At 41.4% G+C, this 21,135-nt stretch overlaps 1 protein-coding gene across 2 annotated transcripts in view; it reads right to left on the bottom strand.

The window, feature by feature from the left end:
- Positions 1 to 21,135, bottom strand: part of LOC121874333 (GATA-binding factor C-like) — a 168,277-nt gene that overhangs the window by 105,850 nt on the left and 41,292 nt on the right. Inside the window, exons 3-4 of one of the 2 annotated variants that reach the window (XM_042378454.1) lie at positions 15,127 to 15,741; positions 2,391 to 2,536 (exon numbers count right to left, since the gene is read on the bottom strand). In XM_042378454.1, the coding sequence (XP_042234388.1) occupies positions 2,391 to 2,536; positions 15,127 to 15,741 (761 nt within the window). The remainder of the gene's footprint in view (positions 1 to 2,390; positions 2,537 to 15,126; positions 15,742 to 21,135) is intronic. The other variant, XM_042378455.1, reaches the window with a different exon arrangement.

Below are 21,135 nucleotides of genomic sequence, written 5' to 3'. Positions count from 1 at the left end.
TAACAGGGGGGTCGACGCAAGCGCAACATGCCGGGCGAGGGAAGGGAGGGAGGGGGGAGGGGGGAGGGGGGCGACGAATGGGAGACACCTATTGCTTCTACTACCTCCATCACCTCTACCACCACTACCACCACTATCAACACCATCAACAACAACTAATACCGTGATAATATTGCTATACTACCACTACTACTACCTACATAACTACCAATATGCATCATCAGTATTACTATCTATAACACGACCTTATCACTATCATTGCTACCACAACACCATACCTCCTCCCCACAATATAAATATTACTACTACGATAACCACCACTATCACCACCAAGCAGCACCATTACCTTTATTTTTTTCTCACTTTCCTCTTTGTCTCCATCTTCTTTGATTTCTATGGTGTTCTTTTCCCCTCACCTTACCCTCATCTCTCTCACTTCTTTTACTTCCCTTCTCCTGTCTATACAACCTCTCTCACCCTTCCCTTTCCTCTATCCTTCTCTACTTCCACTCTCCACTATCTTTCTTACTTTCTCTCTCTCCTTCTCTTTATCCTCTCCTACCTCTGCTTTCCTGTCCTTACCTCCCTTTTCCCTTCCCATCTCTCCTTTTTCTATCTCTTCATTCCCCTTCCTCACTTCCCTCCCCTTTTCTCACCTCCCCTCACTTGGCCACAGCCGCCAATCTGGGCCCCCCCCCCCAGGTGCGACGTGACACACCTGTGTAGGACGTGGCGGCGTGGATATGCTGAGTCAATCAATAACAAGGAGAGTGAAAATAACGGCACGGTGTTGTCATGGCAAAGGCTAAACAACCCAAGAACAAAGTGGTGTGTGTCTGTGTGTGTGTGTGTGAGTGTGGATTCTTTTTTATGCTCATGTGTAGATGTATTAGCATTACTCCTTCTACAGTACATGCATGCTAATGAACACAAGTATATGTATATACTGTATACATATACATTACATGCATATACACACAGACACTACCTCCTCTAACACACACCCAGGCACAACACCTGACTTTAACTTAGTGGGGTTACGCCTAGACTAACATATCTTAATTAATTTACCGAGTTTAACCACATCTTCCACAACACTGTTCCTACGAGAAGACTGTCACTCACTCTCTTGAAAGCACCTGTAACACGGTCTGACGAAGGGAGGTATGCAGGTGAAGTTTACGTGACAGCAGCGTCCCTGTCACGCTCTTGTAGACTGGTAAAATATTCCCCAAGATTATCAGGAGCAAGATTGTCTCAAGTCGCTCCTCCTGACTTGAGGATTTCAGAGCAATATCTTCCTGGATAACATAAAATTACAACACCGAGATGGAAACCAATAGAGGTGCTGAAAATATACTCAGATTATGTAGTAACCAGATGTTTTTTCTTATCATCAGGTAAAGAAAAAACAATTAAGGTAAAAATCTTCGAAGTGTCCGAGGTTAGGATGAGAGAGAAAATACAGTGTTCTTAGTCTCTAGGATAAGTCGCATCTAAGAAATAATGGAAGTATTTATTAAAGCCAAGAAACCTTAATTTTTTCACACTTCATAATATCGACATAAGGTGTGACTTTTCCCAATTATCTATAGAAAATAAGCAACAAATTCAAGTGGCTGTAGAAGACCATCTATATTTCTGGAATAAAAAAAATGTTGAGGACAAGAATATTTGGATATATTGTAAAAAAAAAATATATATCTTAAAAAGCAGAAGAAAAAAAACATTGTGAATATGAAAAAAAACTAGGTTTATAAAACGTTACGGTGTAATGGAAATAGATAGATGGATAGATAGATAGATAGATACGGCACAACCCTTGTGCCGTACTACTTGGTATGTATCGCAGACTCTCTACCTGGCGTTTATTTTGATGTGGGTGTGTACAGTCAGGAAACTACACTACACCCAGCCATTTGTATAGGTGTAGCGCGGGTGTTGATACAGTGTACAAGAGCTTATACACGCCGGCAGGAGGCGGTGGTGGAGGTTAATATGAGAAAGGCGTTTATGATGGTTATTGATGCACGTGTGTGTCGGGCTGGTGTGTCGGACAGCGCTTGAACAGTGTTCAAGGAGTGTGTCAATCATGTGTTAATAGTGGGTGTCGTACGGGGTAGTTACCAGGCATTGATTGGGCTTCATATAGGAGGCCTGTGATAACACCGGTGTGCCGTGATGTCATCCAGTCTAAGTGTTGTAGTGCTTAGTAGTGGTATAGTGTTCAACACGCGCCACACAGTGAACCACATAGTGTTACTTTCCTACAGTGCACTAAACAGTGCCCCACACAGCGCACCACACATTTCACCACATATTGCACCGCACATTGCACCACACAGTGCCACACACAGCGCACCATACATTGCACTATACAGTGTACTCACCATGCGCTGCTTGGGCTTGATGAGGGGTCGGTTCTGGCCGTTCATCTTGTAGTACAGGCCGCAGGCGTTGCACAGGTAGTGACCATTACCGTCGCGTCGCCACAACGGCGTCGACGTGGCGCCGCAGTTGACGCACTCACGGCCTTCTGTTGGTACACCGCATGCGGGAAACTTAGTGAAATATCGAATCAGTATCTTCTTGGGAAAAATTATATATATTCATTCCACTCTATGAACACAATGCATATTACGTTAACCTGATGAGAAACACTGACCTGACTAACATAGTAATCTGATGGGCAACACTGACATGATATAGTCATATATCTTATCAGGTTTTGAGACATTTTGGATAACACTCAGATGGTCAGATACAACCATCAGCCTTCCAACCAGAAAGAGTGATCTCAGTTGAGGTTGTGTTGATTCGAATTGTTTGCTGATATCATCAATCGACTTGTTGATGTTATGAGCAACTAACAATACTAATTGAAGTACTCAAGGCTAATGATCCTTAGCTGACCAACATTGTGTTAATGATTACAGGTGTTATAAGAAACAGGTGCAGCAAGTGAAGCATATAGAGCACATCATGGGAGACTAAGACACGTACAAAGAATATAGCAAATACCAGACAATAAGTATGATTAATGGGTAGGTTAATGGTTAAGTAAAGATGACTGAGGTACAAGGGAGGAAAATCTCGGTGGTTTGGAGGTGTGGTGGAGATGGAATACAAAAAGGGAAAAAGGAGAAGGATTAATGGGCACGGAGGTAAATATGCACACAATAGAAGCGCTTTTAAGGAAATCTGCATATTAGTTTTATATTTATTCCTGCCATCATACCCGAGTAATGTAAAGGGCATACATTCTCTACCTGTTTAATTCGTATTATATTATTTCACGCGTATTATCAGCACCGCATGAGTTACACTAACTATCAGGAATTTAATTCATATTGCAGAATAATTATCTTGGGTTGTGGTGATTTTAGTGTGCCCTCACCATCATGTCGAGAGAGGTATATATGTTACTGTAAAATATTCACTCAAAATTATCTTCACACTTTAAGAATTCATATAGACTTACTGTTTTTTTTTAAGATATATGAGAACCATCTTCGCTACCAGAGTTTAAATTCAATGACTTCTGTAAACACAATATTGTTGATTGTCACATACGTCGTTGTAAACAGCTGCTCGGTCAGAGAGAATCCCGTCCCCATCACACACACTTACCCAAGATTAAAAGATATTACAGTTAGTGTTTACTATCATTAATCTAGTGCTACAGAGTGTTATAGTACCGGTTATAGTTACCACAGGAATCCTTGACAACGCGAGAAAGTTTACGATCATCCGTCCACCAGGGAACATTACCAAGTATGATAGCTGCTAATGATATAAGCCAGATGATGACCAGGTTCTACTGCTGCCCATTAACCTGTCCTCAGGTAACATTAGTTCGTATAGTTACACGTATCAAGACTCATTTTTCCACCCTAATCACACATGAGGTTTTGACAATAACAACAGCCCTCTCTTAGGCAGGACAAGCAAGAAACAAAGTCCAAGTGCACCTGCGTGTCAACCATCATCTTGGGTGGCCGAGAGCAACGCTATACTTGGCGAGAGATGAATCAGAATATGTCGCTCAGAGTGTGTAGGGAGTAATGCTCTCGATCACATACAGTAGCCATAGAACTACCAATAACACCTTGAGAAATAGTAAACAAATCAAGTGAATTAAACTCAACGTGTATGGATTGTTTCTCCTTACGACCATCTGGAGAACAAGATAAACAAACGGTATACAGGTCTTAGGTCTACCCTCTGTATTACTCCTCTCACTCTATCACTCCTGCAGCACCAGCTATATCTCTCACGCCGTCGCTACTTCTACATGTTGAACAAAGTAATAAAACAAACACACACACACACACACCACAATAAAATCCCTAGTTAGCACCACTAGATATAATGGTGTCATTACCAAAAGAACATACATCACACTAACGCAGATGTAATAATGAGTAGTTTACCTCCCTCCCCCACCGCACCCTACCCCTGGACAGCTGGGTGGCGGTGCTGCTTATATTACAGTACAAGTGTGTGAATACATATGTACCTTGAGTGCTAACCTGTCTTATATTGTTGTGACCATGATCTAGATAGTTTTATTGTTTGTCTGGTGTTACAAATGGAAATTAAGTAGTTTTTTATAATATAATTTCCGGAAGGTTGAGAGATATGATACATTACTCTCTCTCTCATAAAAAAATCAAATAAGATAAACATGATCCTATTTTAATGAATATAGTAACAAGAAAATTAGATACAAAAGACACATTAGTAAATAAGGTACTGACAGGTATATGCTGGGCAGGTGAGTGTACCTTGACACGAGGCGCTGCTACTATCAATATTAATCAAGAGTAAGACAACGCCTCCAGTCGCCACTCCTTTGGCTGCCAGAGATAGATTATTAATAGACGTGACAGGCATGGTTGATGTGGTGTAGGTGTGGTTGATGTGGTGTAGGTGTGGGTGATGTGGTAGTTGTGATGTGGGGTGTGGATGATGTGGTGTAGGTGTGGGTGATGTGGTGTAGGTGTGGTTGATGTGGTGTAGGTGTGGGTGATGTGGTAGTTGTGATGTGGGGGTGTGGATGATGTGGTTATGATGTGGTTGTAGAAGATGTGACGGGTGTGGGTCGTGTGATGTTAGCGTATGGGATGTGGTGTAGGTGTGGTTGATGTGTTGCAGGTGTGGGTGATGTGATATAGGTGTGGGTGATGTGGTATAAGTGTGGGTGATGTGGTGTAGGTGTGGGTGATGTGGTGTAGATGTGGGTAATGTGGTGGAGGTGTGGATAATGTGGTGTGGGTGGAGGTGATGTGGTATGGAAGTGGATAATATAGTGGTTGAGATGAGGGGTGTGGGTGGTTGTGGTGGCTGTGATGTGACCTTGTGTGGGTAGTGTAACATATTGTGTGGGTAGTATATCATGTTATGTGGGTAGTGTGGAACAAACTCTCTCCCTGCATTCTATAACTGACGAGGATTTTTACCGTCCTACTTTCGAGCGTAACTACTCCGGCCGATATTTAATCACACACACACACACCGAAAATATCAATTACAGTTCATGATCAGTCCATAATAATGACCAAAAATGACTCCCATACAAAACACGGCAACATCAAACGATTGAAATCAGGGAATAAAACCATAATAAATCGCTTTTAATGGGAAAATAATATATTTAGTGAGTGTGGGTCCGGGTGCAGTGAATTTAAACAGAGATAAGAATTTATTTTAATGGCTGCTGCAGTTTATCATCGGGTAATAATTATTGGAAACTTTAAACGGGACTGGTGGTGGTGGTCGAGAGGAAAATAATGTGTAGGCCTATTCTGTCAGAGGCCTTCAAAATCTTTGTACTTTGATTAAGGTCATTAGTGGGTCATTTAAACGGCCAATTGTTCCCTCTCCCCTCTAATGTTAAATTACGGAGACGAGATCGAATGATAATTTTTTTTTAATGCAGATAATATTTCACGATTAACTTTTCCCCATAATGAATTAAGAAATCTCCCTCTTCCTAACGTGAGGGTCTTCTTAACTGGATTTAATCATATTTAATTAGTAATTATTCTTCCATTACAAGATTCTAATCCAGATAATAATTCCTACTTTTTCTCCCATAAGGAATTAATAAATATACCTTGAAATATAGTGCTCTTCTGTAATACATTAAATCATAATATAATCAGTACTGAATCCTCTATTTAAAACGTGGTAAATATTCCTCGGTGTTATCATTTGGAATATATATAAATCATGACTGAAAATCCCACATTATGTTGGACAGATGGTCAAGCTAAAGAGAGATTTCTATTGGCTGGTGGTTAGTGTAGTGGTGAGTGTAGTTGTTAGTGTAGGTGGTTAGGGTAGGTGGTTAGTGGGATTGGTTTGTGTAAGTGGTTAGTTAAATTGGATAGTGTTAGTGGTTAGTGCAGATGGTGTCAAAGATCCCGTGTGTGTGTGTGTGTGTGTGTGTGTGTGTGTGTGTGTGTGTGTGTGTGTGTGTGTGTGTTTGTTGGCATGTAAACAAGTGAAGAGATCAATAGAGAGATAGCTAAGCTGATAGAAATATAGACAAATAAATAGATAAATAAACAAGTAAGTAAATAGATAGAGAGGTAGATAAATAGATAGACAGGTAGATAAATAGATAGACAGGTAGGTATAGTGGCAGGTAATTATGTAAGTAGATAAACGAAAGGATAGATGGACAATTGGACATGTTGGGTAGGCAGACAGACAGACAGACAGACAGACAGACAGACAGACAATAATTACTGGGGATTGGCTGTTAGTGAGTTACTTCTGAAATACCACGTTTTATCATCACATTCAATATTTCTGTTGCTAATTATAGAAGAGTCGGATTAGTATACGTGCCGGGTTGCTTGATCACGCTAGCAGTTGTAACAATGTTCGTAAAAAAAAAAATTAAAAATGAAGACCAATTATAACGTATCAGCTAGAGACTATCTTACCATGATCCCTAGTTCCCCCACATCAGCTGTTGGGTGTCAGCTTTATCAGTGAAGCATCCCTGTTATCAGCTGACCAAAGGTGGCTCTGTCTACACCTTCAGAATGACACCTCAGCTGATATCTAAGATCCTCTCTGCTTACACCTGTGACTCACTCTCACCTTACTAGAGATAATTCGATCATAAGGGAGTGTCGTCTTGGTGTGATAATTAGGTATTATGGTGAACGGGGAGACAGGTGTGTGTGTGTGTGTGTGTGTGTGTGTGTGTGTGTGTGTGTGTGGTCGTGGGGACGGATGCTGTACTTGGATTAATGTAAATAAGTGCGAACATGAACGGTGGACGTGTGGATGAGAATAAATGCAATAATGATATGCGTGTGTGTAGGTGTGTGCACTGACTGACGATGTACAGGCGTGTAAGTGTGTGCACTGACTGACGATATACATACAGTATATGCAGACTTGTGCACTGATGGTAAAGATATGTGTTGAAGAAGGCTGCTCTGACTGTGTGTGCGTGTGTGCGTGTGTGCGTGTGTGTGTGTGTGTGTTGACGGTGTAAGGTTGTGTGGCTGTGTTTGTGTGGGCGGTCATATAATGCATAAACATCGATACATTCACATGGTCTCCGTCGTGGATTCTCTCTATATAACTTTATATGAATTAACATACAAACTCCTGTGTAACATTGGGTGGACTCTCGGGTCAACGTATGGAGGAGGAGGTGGTGGAGGTGGTGGACCGGGTGAGGGTGGCAGTGGGCGTGGCGGAATATATCATGTGTCACTAATTAGCTGAGGTGATCTGGACAAACGTAGATAACGTCTTGTTTTTACCGCGTGGTGTGAGTGTAGGTTGGCCGCTCCTCGCCTCTCGGACTTTGTCAATAACATTTAATTAGTTCCTGCAACATGAATTTGTGGGCGTGTGTGTGTGTGGGATTGTGGTTTTGTGGGGGTCGCCTCGGTGTGTTTCATTGTGGGGGTGATTGTCGTTTTGTGGGGGTCGCCTGGGCGTGTTTCATTGTTTGTGGGGAATGATTGTGGTTTGTTGTGGTACTGTTAATGTCTGTTCTTGAGCATCTACGCATGTCTGAGTCGCTGTGTATGACTGTGTCGCTCAGCAGGTGTGTTAACGAGCTGGTAACATAGAGGGCGTGTACAGTATATGATGTTGCTCTCAAAAAAATTCTGGCAAGTTGGGGTGCGATCGAACTTGCAGGCATGTGGGCGTGCGGTGAAACTTGCTGACGTGTGTTTGTGCGTGGGCGTGGGGGTCGAAGAATCAAGAGTGTGTATGCGTGTGTGTGTGTGTATGTGGGCGTCGGGTCAAAATTGCAGGCAGGTGTGTGTGTGTGTGTGTGTGTGTGTGTGTGTGTGTGTGTGTGTGTGTGTGTATGAGTATGAGAATGAACATGTAACTTTGTGTTTGTGTTTAGGTATCTGTGTGTGTGCGTGTGTGTGTGTGTGTGTGTGTGTGTGTGTGTGTGTGTGTGTGTGTGTGTGTGTGTGTGTGTGTGTGTGCGCGCATCTGAGGGAGTCACAGAGGAGTGGGGGCTGTCTTGGGTATTAGATGAAGTCGATTAACAGGAGATAAGAAGGGCGTGGGGCTTCTAATTTGCCCTTTTCTGTAGAACTGGACTGTCACTAAGACACAGGTAGATGGCGACTTGCGATTTTCCTCACATTTTAGGCAAACTGTCACTGATAACAAGATAGTTTTTTTTTTTTGGCATATTCTAACTCATTCTGTTTTTTACATACTTTTTTTTTGTAATCTGTCTGTCTGTTGTTGTTGTTTTGTCTTGTACATGTAATTCGCTTAACAATACTACATACCTTAATAACTTATCCTGTGTTCATATCTGTATCCTAAAATTAGAGTTGTTTATTATCATTAATATTATTATTAAAAAATGCTATTATCATTATTATTATTTTTTGTCTCATTCTCATTCATTCTCTGATTATTGAGAGTCTTTTCGGAGTCTATTTGGTGTCGTTGGTTGAATGAGTCACTTAAATGAGTTCCCACGTCATTAATTAGAAGTAAAAATAGACTCACAAATCACTGAAAATCCGAGAACCAGGACACAGCCATCACCTCGAAGTCTCTAAAGTTTATACAATTTCTCTCCTACTCACTCTACCTACGAGACAGAGATGGCATGCAAAACACACCGAGACTCTACCGTAACTAGATTCATTGTCTTCTCCCCCAATTAAGAGAAGAAAAAAAAATCGTAAGTAACTTTGAGAATTTGTATCGGTGGGTTCACTCTCGCCAGGTAACGGCCAGAAGATTACCTGTTGAATGTAAAACGAGTCAGAGATTAATTAACCTTTATCGATCAGGTTGTACTTTGTGACGGGACCAGAGGAGAAAATCATCAATTAAGTAGTTCAAGAGAGATTACGAACAAGACGACGAAACTGCCCTGTTTTATTGGATTACGTACATCACAGTAAAACCTTTATTTAACGGACAATATGGAAAGGAAAGCCCGTTATATCAAGGTTTTGTCAGATATAAAACTTCCATCTAACCAACTACATAGAGAAAAAAATCCGTTATATCAAGCGTCCACTAGATATGAAACAACCCATCTTACGGATTATAGGAATACAAAAGTCCTTTATATGGAGGTATTACTGTAGATAAGAACGAACAAGCACCTCCCCTTCATCAGTCACCACAAGGTATAGTGTTATTATGGTGACCAAACTAATGGAAGGTAACAATTAGCACACTGCTCATTGGACCTTATACCCTGAGGTGAACTGCCAAGATTTATCAAACATTGGCTCTCGAGGTCTTTGTCCAAGGTATAACTCACCTGTCAGGGGTAATTAACAACCATTCACTGGATCCTAGTCTTAGTTTGTGTCATATTGTGGGGTCTTATTTGTCTTTAATTCTGCCCAAGAGTGTATAGGCGTGGAGGAACATATTGGTTTATGTACGTAAAAGTGTGTTCCAGGTATTGGTTTATGTGCGTAAGAGTGTGTTCTAGGTATTGGTTTATGTACGTAAGAGTGTGTTCCAGGTATTGGTTTATGTGCATAAGAATGTGTTCCAGGTATTGGTTTATGTGCGTAAGTGTGTGTTCCAGGTATTGGTTTATGTGCATAAGAATGTGTTCCAGGTATTGGCTTATGTGCGTAAGAGTGTGTTCTAGGTATTGGTTTATGTACGTAAGAGTGTGTTCCAGGTATTGGTTTATGTACGTAAGAGTGTGTTCCAGGTATTGGTTTATGTGCATAAGAATGTGGAGGTATCTTTTATCGGTCACACTTACATTCTTAATTTAATTGACACTTCCCCCAACACCCCCCCCCCTCCTTTCTTCCCTTCTTCAACACTCTCTTTCCCTTTCCCCAATATCCTCTCCCTCTCCTCCAACATCCTCTCCCTTCTCCTCCAACTCCCCCCCTCCTCCCAACATTCTCCCTTTCTCCCTCTTCACCACCAGACTTTATCTAATCTAATTCAAATTATCCTTATTACACTTTTCCCCCATCAAACATCCCCCCACCACCATTCCCCCACCACCATTCCCCCACCATTACCTTGATAACAGCTATCTGCCTAAGTCCTTAGCTGATAATACACTCGTCAGGTGACACGTACAGGTAAACAGGTGATTATTTATGTTCGTTGTTTACTTACAGGAAATTGAGGAATTAGAAAATTAGATCCTTGGCCGAGATTTAAAGGGCACGATGGCTTAAAAGGGTCAGGCTTTTGTTTTGCACTATTGACATGTAACATTAATGAGCTGCTGAATGGCTGTCGACCTTGTGCAGGTTCATATTTGGGTGTGTGTGTGTGTGTGTGTGTGTGTGTGTGTGTGTGTGTGTGTGTGTGTGTGTGTGTGTGTGTACAGGTTTCCATTACGAGGAGACTAACCAGGTGTATTACAATCATCATAATAAACAACACATTAAGACTATTTACTTTATGGTAATTATGTAAACATTCGTAAAATTCTTGGAAGCTTCCTCGACCAGACTCTTAGTGACGGTGTCCTTGACCTTCGACACGCACACATACACACGTACACAGAACTCAAACAGATATATACTCTCATACATATACATAAACACACACGTATACTCATTACTCAAGCACATACTAATTGATCTTTCCAAAAATGTAAGATTAGTTGTGTTTACATGTTTCCAGCTCATGTTGTAGATAGAGAAATAGAAAGACACACACACACACAGACTGACACGACAATAATATTCCTTCATTAAAACAACTTAAAGGGTAAAACTCATTCATTTTCTTCTGATAAATATTTTGACTTTTATCTTCCCTGCTGTTGTTGTTCTCGGTCTCCCACATCATATCATCAGTACAAAAAAGTAGAGTCAAATAATCTTTAAAAGTCAGAACGCTCAGGTAATTACCCAATACCGGTACAATTTAATTAACTAATACGCCATTTCCTCTCCACCGACAACCACTATTATCATTCTTATCATCCGTTTATGGTGCCTAATTATTGTAATATCTCCTCTAGCCCCCACCCACCTGTCAAATCTCCCGTCCATCCACTAATCAAACCTCTTCATCAGGCAACACAAATTTCCTTCAACAAGTGTGGCGCCAAGGAGGGCTGGAGGCACCCGCTGCCAGAGGTACCAACTCCACTGTTTACCCACGAGTGCCAACCTCCCATAGCTAAAATATTCACTCATCGGGAGTTTGTACGACACCTACCAAGTTGTCACGATAACTTCTTAGGTTGTTTAGAAATAATTGGTCTTGTTGTTTAGTTCCATGGTTCAGCTTCTACGATTATGAAGAATGTGATGTATAATAAGCGTTCATTTACTCAGTGAACAACTTTCAGGAAAACCCGCTGCTAATTATTGAAATGTATGAAGCTACTGACTCCTTTCATGGCATTGCCTGTAGACATTCAATAGATTTATAGGTTTAAGATGTCCTAAAAGGCAGCGATCTTAGGGTTACCATAAGATAAACCTCACCATGATCTCTTAAAACAACATACCAAAAACCCCTCATCTTCACCACAAAATTTGAAGACTCGTGTTTTACAATCATTCAGACCTTCACAGCCAGTACCACCAGGCCTGATAATGGGAGAAGCGAGACACAGTAGTAGTGGTGGTAGTAGTAGTAGTAGTGGAGGAGGAGGGTGTGCGGGAGGCGGGTGTCTGGTACCACTGTCTGGGCATCTCTGGCGCCAGATGGAGCGGAGATAACCAGCTGATAATCGGCCATTTACATAATCAGATGAGCGGACGATTGGACTGGGGGAGGTGGTGGCCTGGTCATTCTACTTGTTGATGATCATTAATGATGGTTTTGTCTTCATCTCTCTTGCTTTTGTGCTTGTTTGTTTGTTTGTTTTGGTTTTTGCTTATGGGTTCATGTCCGCTGGGCGTGTTTTAGTCTTGTTTTGGTTATGTAAACATTTTTTTTTGGTTTCAATTAGTGATGTTTTTGTTTGTGATTTTGTCTCTACAGTGTTTTTTTTCTCTTCGAAATTTGTATTATATATTTATTTTTTTTAACTTACACTGGTTATGTTTTTTTTGTTATTTTTAGGCGTTTTTTTTTTCTTTTCGATTTACTTTGATTTATTTCTTGATTTTTATAAATTACGCGCGCGCGCGCGCGCGTGTGTGTGTGTGTGTGTGTGTGTGTGTGTGTGTGTGTGTGTGTGTCACCTGTCACTTTACCTGCTCTATCACCGTAACCAATCCCAGGTATGACGCAGAATATTCAAGCCTTAGTGCCTCCTGGGCTCAGTGTCAGGTGTTCTCTCGTCTGTGTTATACACCCAGGTAATTTAATTAACCTGTCGCGACTGAAACTCAGAAACACATGTTGCACGCAGCCAACATGTAAGGGCGTGAGTCAGTCAGCTTCTGAGTCAGTGGGTTAATGAGTGACTCACTGTGACCACTGCCACGTTAGTCACCCCGTTAAGTGAATCATTCCTCGCTTTATTATTGTTATTCCTAATGATTTCTCTTTTACTCGTGTGGGATTATGTCGTTTTTACTTCAGTTATACATTATTATTATCATTTATGTGTGTAATTATGGTTTCATCTATTTATTATTTACTAAGTACAATTATGCCTTGAATGTAATGTGTATATAGTAAATAAAATGCGAATATATTATGGCTGGAGGCGACAGACATACAGTAAGCTTCAGGAGTTCTAAAATCAAGAACAACTGACTATAATCAGTATTAGAGGCTATAATCGAATCATAAGGGATGTAATCGAGAGCTAGAGGCTGTAATCGATTAATAGAAGCTGTAATCAAGTACTGGAAGCTGTACTAAAAGAACAACTGTCTTTAATCAAGTACTAGACGGCTGTAACCAAGTACTAGACGGGTATAATTAAGCGCTTGGACCCCATAATAAACTTACAGATGTGATGCCCAGTATATCTCCCGAGTATATTTAATGGCGCTAAGTATACCCCTGCAGATAGATTTATACATATACCATTTTATTGTGGCACTGTACAAAGAGTTGGTCTGTGTTCGAGGCCTGTGAGTCACGCGGTTCACGAGGACGTTCAAAAGAAACTCATTCACAATTTTATATAACAGAGATTTATGTAAGATGAGATTAAGGCTTTAGTGTATATGATTGTAAAAAAAGGTTCTCTGGTGATTATCTGTCTGTCTGTCTGTCTGTCTGTCTGTCTGTCTGTTGTTGCTTCTATAACTCCCTATTCCCCTATTCGGCATTATCTATTTACCAGTATCCTCTTTACCACATTTTCTATAGGATATCACCGTTCTGTGTAATTCTGAGTTCTGTTCAGTGTTCATTTCTGTGGTGGTGATGTGGAGGCTCTATAATGATGTAACAGGAGTCCCTTAGCTCGTCCATACTTGTAATTACTGTAACCAACATGTAATATATGTTGTTTTTTATGCATAGAGACGATTAGGGCTGATCAGAGCTCATGGTAGTGTTAGATCAGTGTTAATACAAAATATTATCTCAGTATTTCATAAAGTTGAGAGTATCCTGGTTCACGAGACAGTGAATTCACATAACTTGGCTGACAGTATCGACAGCTGGCACCCGTAGACAAGAGATTGGCACTTGATGGCTGGGGAGTGCCAATTAGTGCAGTAGTGCCAAGGTCAGGTGACTCCCTGATCTGTATCCAGCTTTAGACTAAAGCTGGCACCATAAAGGAGCGCCAGTGAAGGCAAGAGATGGGTGGTGAACGTTCGTCTAACGTACTGTAGCTACATGAAGTGGTGGCTACTCGTGCTGAAGCTGTACTGTACTGAGCTCAGAGTTCACTCCTAGAGGTGACACCTACTGTCGGGGATGTACGCGAGCCAGTGGTGAGGAGAATAAGTAAATAATCCGCTATTAAACAGAAAAGTGGTGAGCAGACAGACAGACATCCAGATAGACAGATAGACAGTAAATGTTAACGTGAAAACTGCCAACGAACACTGCTAAATTAAAAGGCAGAATTTATTTCTTCAACGATAAATTATGATGAATTATAATTCGATTAATGAATGAAATGTTGGATCAGAACGAGTTAAGAAAACATTTTGAATCTACCGAGACGGTCAGCCCCCGGTGAGTGTGCTGCCGGAGACGTTTATAATACAGCACAGTACTGTATATATTTAAAGCATTGGGGTTAACTGAGACACGTGAGATAAATTACAAATAGTAGCCAAAAGGTGTTTATCTGACAATAAATCACATGGTAACACACACAACATATTTGATAGGATATGGTAGAGGTGTTGAGGCAAACTGTTTCAGGTGTTGCTGTGAGTGATCAGTATGTCAGGTGCTAAGTCACGCAGGTGTAGCGAGAAGTGCTAACATTTTTAAATACATCAGCAAGTGCAAGAGGACCCAGGTGAAATTGCAGTGCTTAGGATTTTAGAAATAGCGTTTATGTGCTAGATGCCGTGGATATAGCAGGAGAGGTTGAATCCCTCAACATGTACTGGTGAGTGCTAAGAGATTTGAAATGTAGCAGTTTATGCTGCACACACTAATATAGTGTTGTCGGACGGTGAGATTATGCATGTTGTGAGCTGCAGCTTACTAGAGGTTAGCACTTAGCAATTAGCGAGAAGAGAGTGATGAGTGGGAGGCAGTCAACGCTGTGCCTCGTCTTACCGGCGCTGGCCTTGGCTTTTGCTTTGCTCTTGGAGGCGGAGATGGAGGGAGCGTGGCCAGGAGTTTGGGTGTCCGGAGGGGTGGGGTAGTAGGCGTCTTCGTGGGCGGGAAGGTAGGCGTCGTAGGCAGCGTAGGAGTCTGGGTGAAGGATCTCTGTGGGTGGTGGTGGAAGGGGGTTGTGGGCGTGAAGGAGGGACGGGGGTTGAGAGGAGAGGAGTAAGGGGTCAGAGAGGGCGTACTCGTCGCTACCTTCACGTTTGGAGGTACCCATGACGGGCAGGAGGGCCGGGGGTGACTTCAGCTCAGCCATGGACATCTCTAGGCCTTGCTGGTGGGCGTGATGAGTTGCCGTTGACGTGACCACACTATTATAGTCGTGGGCGGCCACCGTCATACCTACGGTATCAGGGGTGGCGTCTTTGGGTGGCGTTGGCGGGAATGTAAATAGGTGAGTGTGATGCAGGGGCGCGGTGGGTGGTTGGCGAGAGGTGAGAGGAGGCACCCATGACGTGGACGGCGTGTGTGCCATACCCATGCCTCGGGAGTGCTCCGGGAACCAAGCCGCGTGGAGGGGCGTGGGGTAATGAGGGCGGACGGGGCTGCCTCCCACGCGACCTGCAACACAAAAAGAAACAAGACATTAGTGACGTCATCCAGATTTCCCGGCAATTTTTAATGACGTGTTAGTTACCTGGGAATTTAAGTAGGGAAAAAAAATAGCATCACAAAAAACTATCCACGAAACTATTATTTTCGTCCCGATTAACATTAAGATCTCCCACACTTGAAAGGTGAGTGTGCAGCATGGTACCAGAACGACAGAGACAAAAAAGGAGAGATAAATAGGGAGAAAGTGAGAGAGAGAACACCCCAAATTCCTCACAATTCTATCCATTAATTATAACAGGAAGCTCCCTAATAAATTCTCTCAATGTTTTCCTTGCCTCGGTATTTTGACGATATCCCGGGGCCACTAAGACAAGATGGATGACAACAATAAACCCGACAGAGACAACGTTAACATAAACCACATAAACATTCCATTAAGGAGGAAATACCGAGACTTTACGAGGTGATGAGATGAACCTTCACCTCACACAAGGAAATGCCTCACATCCCCCTCATGCTTGAGAATGAGGAAGAAGGAGTAACTTGAGACAGTGTTATGAGATTTAATTTCCTCACTTGATCCTCACGTTTCAGTATTACGAGGACCTAAGTTACTGCTATTAGGAGAATCTAAACTAATATCGGATAATAAGTAAAAAAAATATGATAATTCGAAGGAAATATAATAAATGATAAGATATATATATATATATATATATATAGTAAAAGAGAAATATGAAAAAAATTACTGTAATAATTAAGGGCATTGTAGTTGTTTATGAAGAATGGTAAATTAATTTATAAACTTTAAATGATTCGTTTAGAGAGTTGTGTGTTATTGTGTGTGTGTGTGTGTGTGTGTGTGTGTGTGTGTGTGTGTGTGTGTGTGTGTGTTTTGTGTGTGTGTGTGTGTGTGTTGTGTGTGTGTGTGTGTGTGTGTGTGTGTGTGTGTGTGTGTGTGTGTGTGTGTGTATTGTTATTGTTATTATTGTGTGTGTTGCTATTGTGTGTGTGTGTGTGTGTGTGTGTGTGTGTAGTATTATTATTATTATTATTATTATTATTATTATTATTATTATTATTATTATTATTATTATTATTATTATTATTATTATTATTATTATTATTATTATTATTATTATTATTATTATTATTATTATTATTATTATTATTATTATTATTATTATTATTATTATTATTATTATTATTATTATTATTATTATTATTATTATTATTATTATTATTATTATTATTATTATTATAAGCCATACACATACTAAATTAATTAAACTCGCATTTCATCCGTCCCCCCAAAAAAGATAAAATTTACATAATAAAAAATAAAAAAAATGCAAAACCCTTCTCTGATATCATGAATAATCGCCTCTCACAACACCTAATGAATGACACCACAACGAGGCCGATGAATGACAGGGTAGGGAAGGTAAATAAACAAATTCATGAATAAGTGCAATGAATAATTCAGATTAGGGCAAGAAGGGGGAGGAAGGGGCGTGGGGGAGGAGGAGGAAGGAAATAGGAGAGGAGGGAGGGAATATGAGAGAAGGAAGGAGGAATATGGGAGGAGGAGGAAGGAAAGAGGGAATAAGAGAGGAGAAAAGAAGAAGGGAATAGGAAAGGAGGAGGAAGAAGAGAAAAGAGGGGGGATAGTGGTGATGTAGAGAAGGAAGGAAGAAAAAGTTAGTGATGGGAGGAAAAGGAGGGGAAGGAGGGAGAGGGGAAAAGGTGGACTTTATAAAGTAACATGCAAAGTCATCTTCAGACAACATTAGGCTTGGACATTTCCTCACTCCTTCCCCTCTCCTCCCTCCCCTCCTGCCCGGTATCGCTCGACCACCACCACCACCGATGTCACTCACCGATATCACACACCGATATCACTCACCTCGTCTACTTTTTCTTCCCGATAACTCCTAATCTCATCCACTTTTGTTCAATAATATCGCTAAACTTGTTCCACCAACACGTCGATTTCATTAACCTATCTATAGTCTCCACCCCCCCCTCCCCCCTCCCTCAATGTACCGATATCGCTAACTTTGTCGTCCACTTACACTCACTGATATCGCTTTGGGTGCGATCTATTCTATCTCATCGCTCTCTTCCTGTCATCACTAATAGCGTTTTGATTGTGTGGTTGACAGCGCTTATGACAATGGTTAATATATATATATACTGTACTTTAGACTCACTTAGACACACAAATCAGTTAGTTGTCGTCTCTTGAAGATATAAACTGCGGGTAATAACTAAAACAAAGCAAGTATGTGTAGTAATGGACCGATAGCCTTTACTTAAATACATCTTATAAACAATTCACTTAAAACACTTTTCTCTGCCAAGAATTCACTTAAAAAGAAAAAAAAAACCGGAAAGGGACACTTTAAGTTATGCCAACAACGCTGTGTCGAACCTCTGCTCAACCAGTTAGTTTAAAATCTTCCTTCCCATCTCTTCCATCATTTCTCTTCCATCACTTATAATTCCGCCTCTTCCAATTCCTTATCCCTTGGCGTTTACGATCGCTTAAATCGCTTATACTTCGGCACGACCCATCGCTTATATCACTTATACACCGACGGGCAGATGGACGATAGGCTGAATGGGATTGAACTCTACATAACGTGTACGCTAACGACTACACACTACTCAACCTGACGCAAAGGTTCTTAGATCCAATCGACCGTAACATATGTATATAGAACTTATCGCCTGGAATCCAAGAACTGGCTCTTTTGTAGCGCTTTATCTATTAACACTCTATACACACACACACACACACGCACACACACACACACACACACACACACACACACACACGCACACACACACACACAGTTGCGAGTGGCTGGATCATCTCTATGCTAAAATATGATCAAGTGATAGCCGGTGTAGACCCTTAAAAATAAACAAAAAATTTATATACTGTTTAGTGAAGGAGAAAGAGTATCGAATGTTTCCGATTGTTGAAGTACACAGATGAATAAATTACCATCTTAAGGAAGCCTATTTTGCCTCGTCTCATTTGCATACTAAGACAAGGTGGAGTTGTTGTCTCAATTTTCACCCTCGATGAGATAAAGGTTACCTGTGTATTCAGCCAGATGTAGATATCATATTTTTTTACAAATTATATACAAAAACGACATGAGAATCAAGATGGTTGCCGTTCGTACGCTTAAAATCCAGCATCCGGATTCACAGAGAATTTTTCACGTAAATATTTTCCTTTAAATGCTAAGAAATATACATATAATATCAATATGGTTTTGATGTTATTACTGGGTCGTATTTTATATCCTAAGTCAACCAATAAGACTCGTATTTACAGATCAAGTTTCAAGAAAATTTATCCTACGAAGCATTGAGAATCTTGAACGAGTAGGAGGCTTAATACTTTATTTTCTTATTGTATCGTATTTCTTCTTACTTAGTTGTATTGTTTTATTTGGCATTTTTATTTAATTTTGTTCTAATCATTTATTTTTATTGTATTTTCTTTGTATTTTTGTCGTATTTCTTTATTCTGTGTTTTTATCTTGTTTTAATTTATGTTTTTTGCTTATTTACTTACTTTTTAATTTTCTTATTTTAGGAATTTTCGTATCGTTTAATTTTTTCTTATTTTTTAGCAATCACAACACACACACACACACACACACACACACACACACACACACACACACACACACACACACACACACACACACACTTATAGACTCAAGACAACACATTTTCTCAGCTAATAGAATCCATAGAATCACATATTGTCGGGTGGACTGGTTTGACCACTTACCAATACAGGAGGAGTAGTGGCTGTTACATATTCCAGACCTGTTTTGCACCACTAACACCACCACTACTAACACCACTACCCTCCCCCCTCCTCTCCCCACCGCACCACTACCACCTTTTCCACCCTCATATCCAATACCATTATCATCATTATTATTAATACCATTGATACCACTTATACTACCACTAGCACTATCATCCTAACTACCATTACGACAAATACAATCATTACCACCACCACATATTACCACCATCATTACTATCACCACAAATGCCATTATCGTTATCCCCAACACTACCACTATACCATTACCACACCAACCAGCATCTCTATCACTATCACCAACACCACCACCACCAACACAATCAATCCCCCACCACTAACTTCACCACCAACCACTGTATCACCATCATTCCAACTATTACCACTAATACCATCCCTACCAACCATATCACTGCCATCACCATCATTACCTCCACTGCCACCATCATCACTACCACCATTACCACCATCACCAACATCACGACACAGGCAAGCAAAATGGCAGAATGACAGACACACAGACATACGTGAAGACAGCTAGACAGCCTGAGATACAAAGGAGAGGAAGACAGACAGACAGAATGACTCACAGAATGGCAGGCAAGAGAGAGAGACAGAGAGAGAGAGAGAGAGAGAGAGAGAGATTGTTTTTCATTAGTTGTACTTCTCTATCAGCATTGCCCCTGGGTATCGGAGCCTCAGTGTAGGGGAGGTACACCCTCTCGATAATGATAATTTAGATGGTGTCACTTACAGGTGATGGTGGTACCCTCTCTAGACGCACGGTGCCCCTTGGAATTCTTGATAGTACCCCTCTAAATGGTGACCCTTGGTAATAAATGGTTACTTTTAATGGCTGACGGTGCCTTTGGAATGTCCCTGGTTAGGAGGCGCCCTTGGCCGGCACCACCCACGCCCACACTGACGGGGGCCGACGGAGGGAAAGTGAGGTGACTGGCAGTTCTCTCTGTCTCCTTCCTGCTGCTCTTTCCTCGTCTCCTCTCCCCTCCTATCCCCGATCCCCTCCCCTCCCCATCCCCCTATTAGAACTCCTCCTACCCATCTTACATACTCTCATACCTCCTCTTATAGTCCTCATGCACTTCCTATCCCCTCACTCCTCCAATCCCTTTCAGACTTTCTTTTATCCCCTTCATATCCCTCCTATACCCCCTTACACCCCTCCTATCCCTCCCATACTTCCTTCTATCCCTCTCACACTTCCTCCTGTCCCCCTCATACTGCCTCTTATCCCCCCTCACACACCACCTACAACCCCCTCACACTTCCTACTGCCCCTCATGCTTCCTCCTATCCCCCCCTCACACCTCCTCCTAGCCCGCTCATGCCCTAACCAGACAACCTTGTTAGCCACAAGTTGCTCGCGCTGGCCCTAATAAGGTCGCCCCACCCTGCAACCCACCGCTGGACCTCAACCTGTGTCACAAGGTCAAAAACTCGGGGGTCTTCATGGTCAACAGAGACGGACCCACAGAGACGCTCGGGCTACGTGGGAGGCTGCTGTGTTGACTGAACCGCCC

The sequence above is a fragment of the Homarus americanus genome, unplaced genomic scaffold (genome assembly GCF_018991925.1).
Source record: "Homarus americanus isolate GMGI-L3 unplaced genomic scaffold, GMGI_Hamer_2.0 scaffold17856, whole genome shotgun sequence".
NCBI classification, from domain to species: domain Eukaryota; kingdom Metazoa; phylum Arthropoda; class Malacostraca; order Decapoda; family Nephropidae; genus Homarus; species Homarus americanus.
Note: the sequence above shows the minus strand (reverse complement) of the source record. Positions and strands in the feature narration are given on the sequence as shown.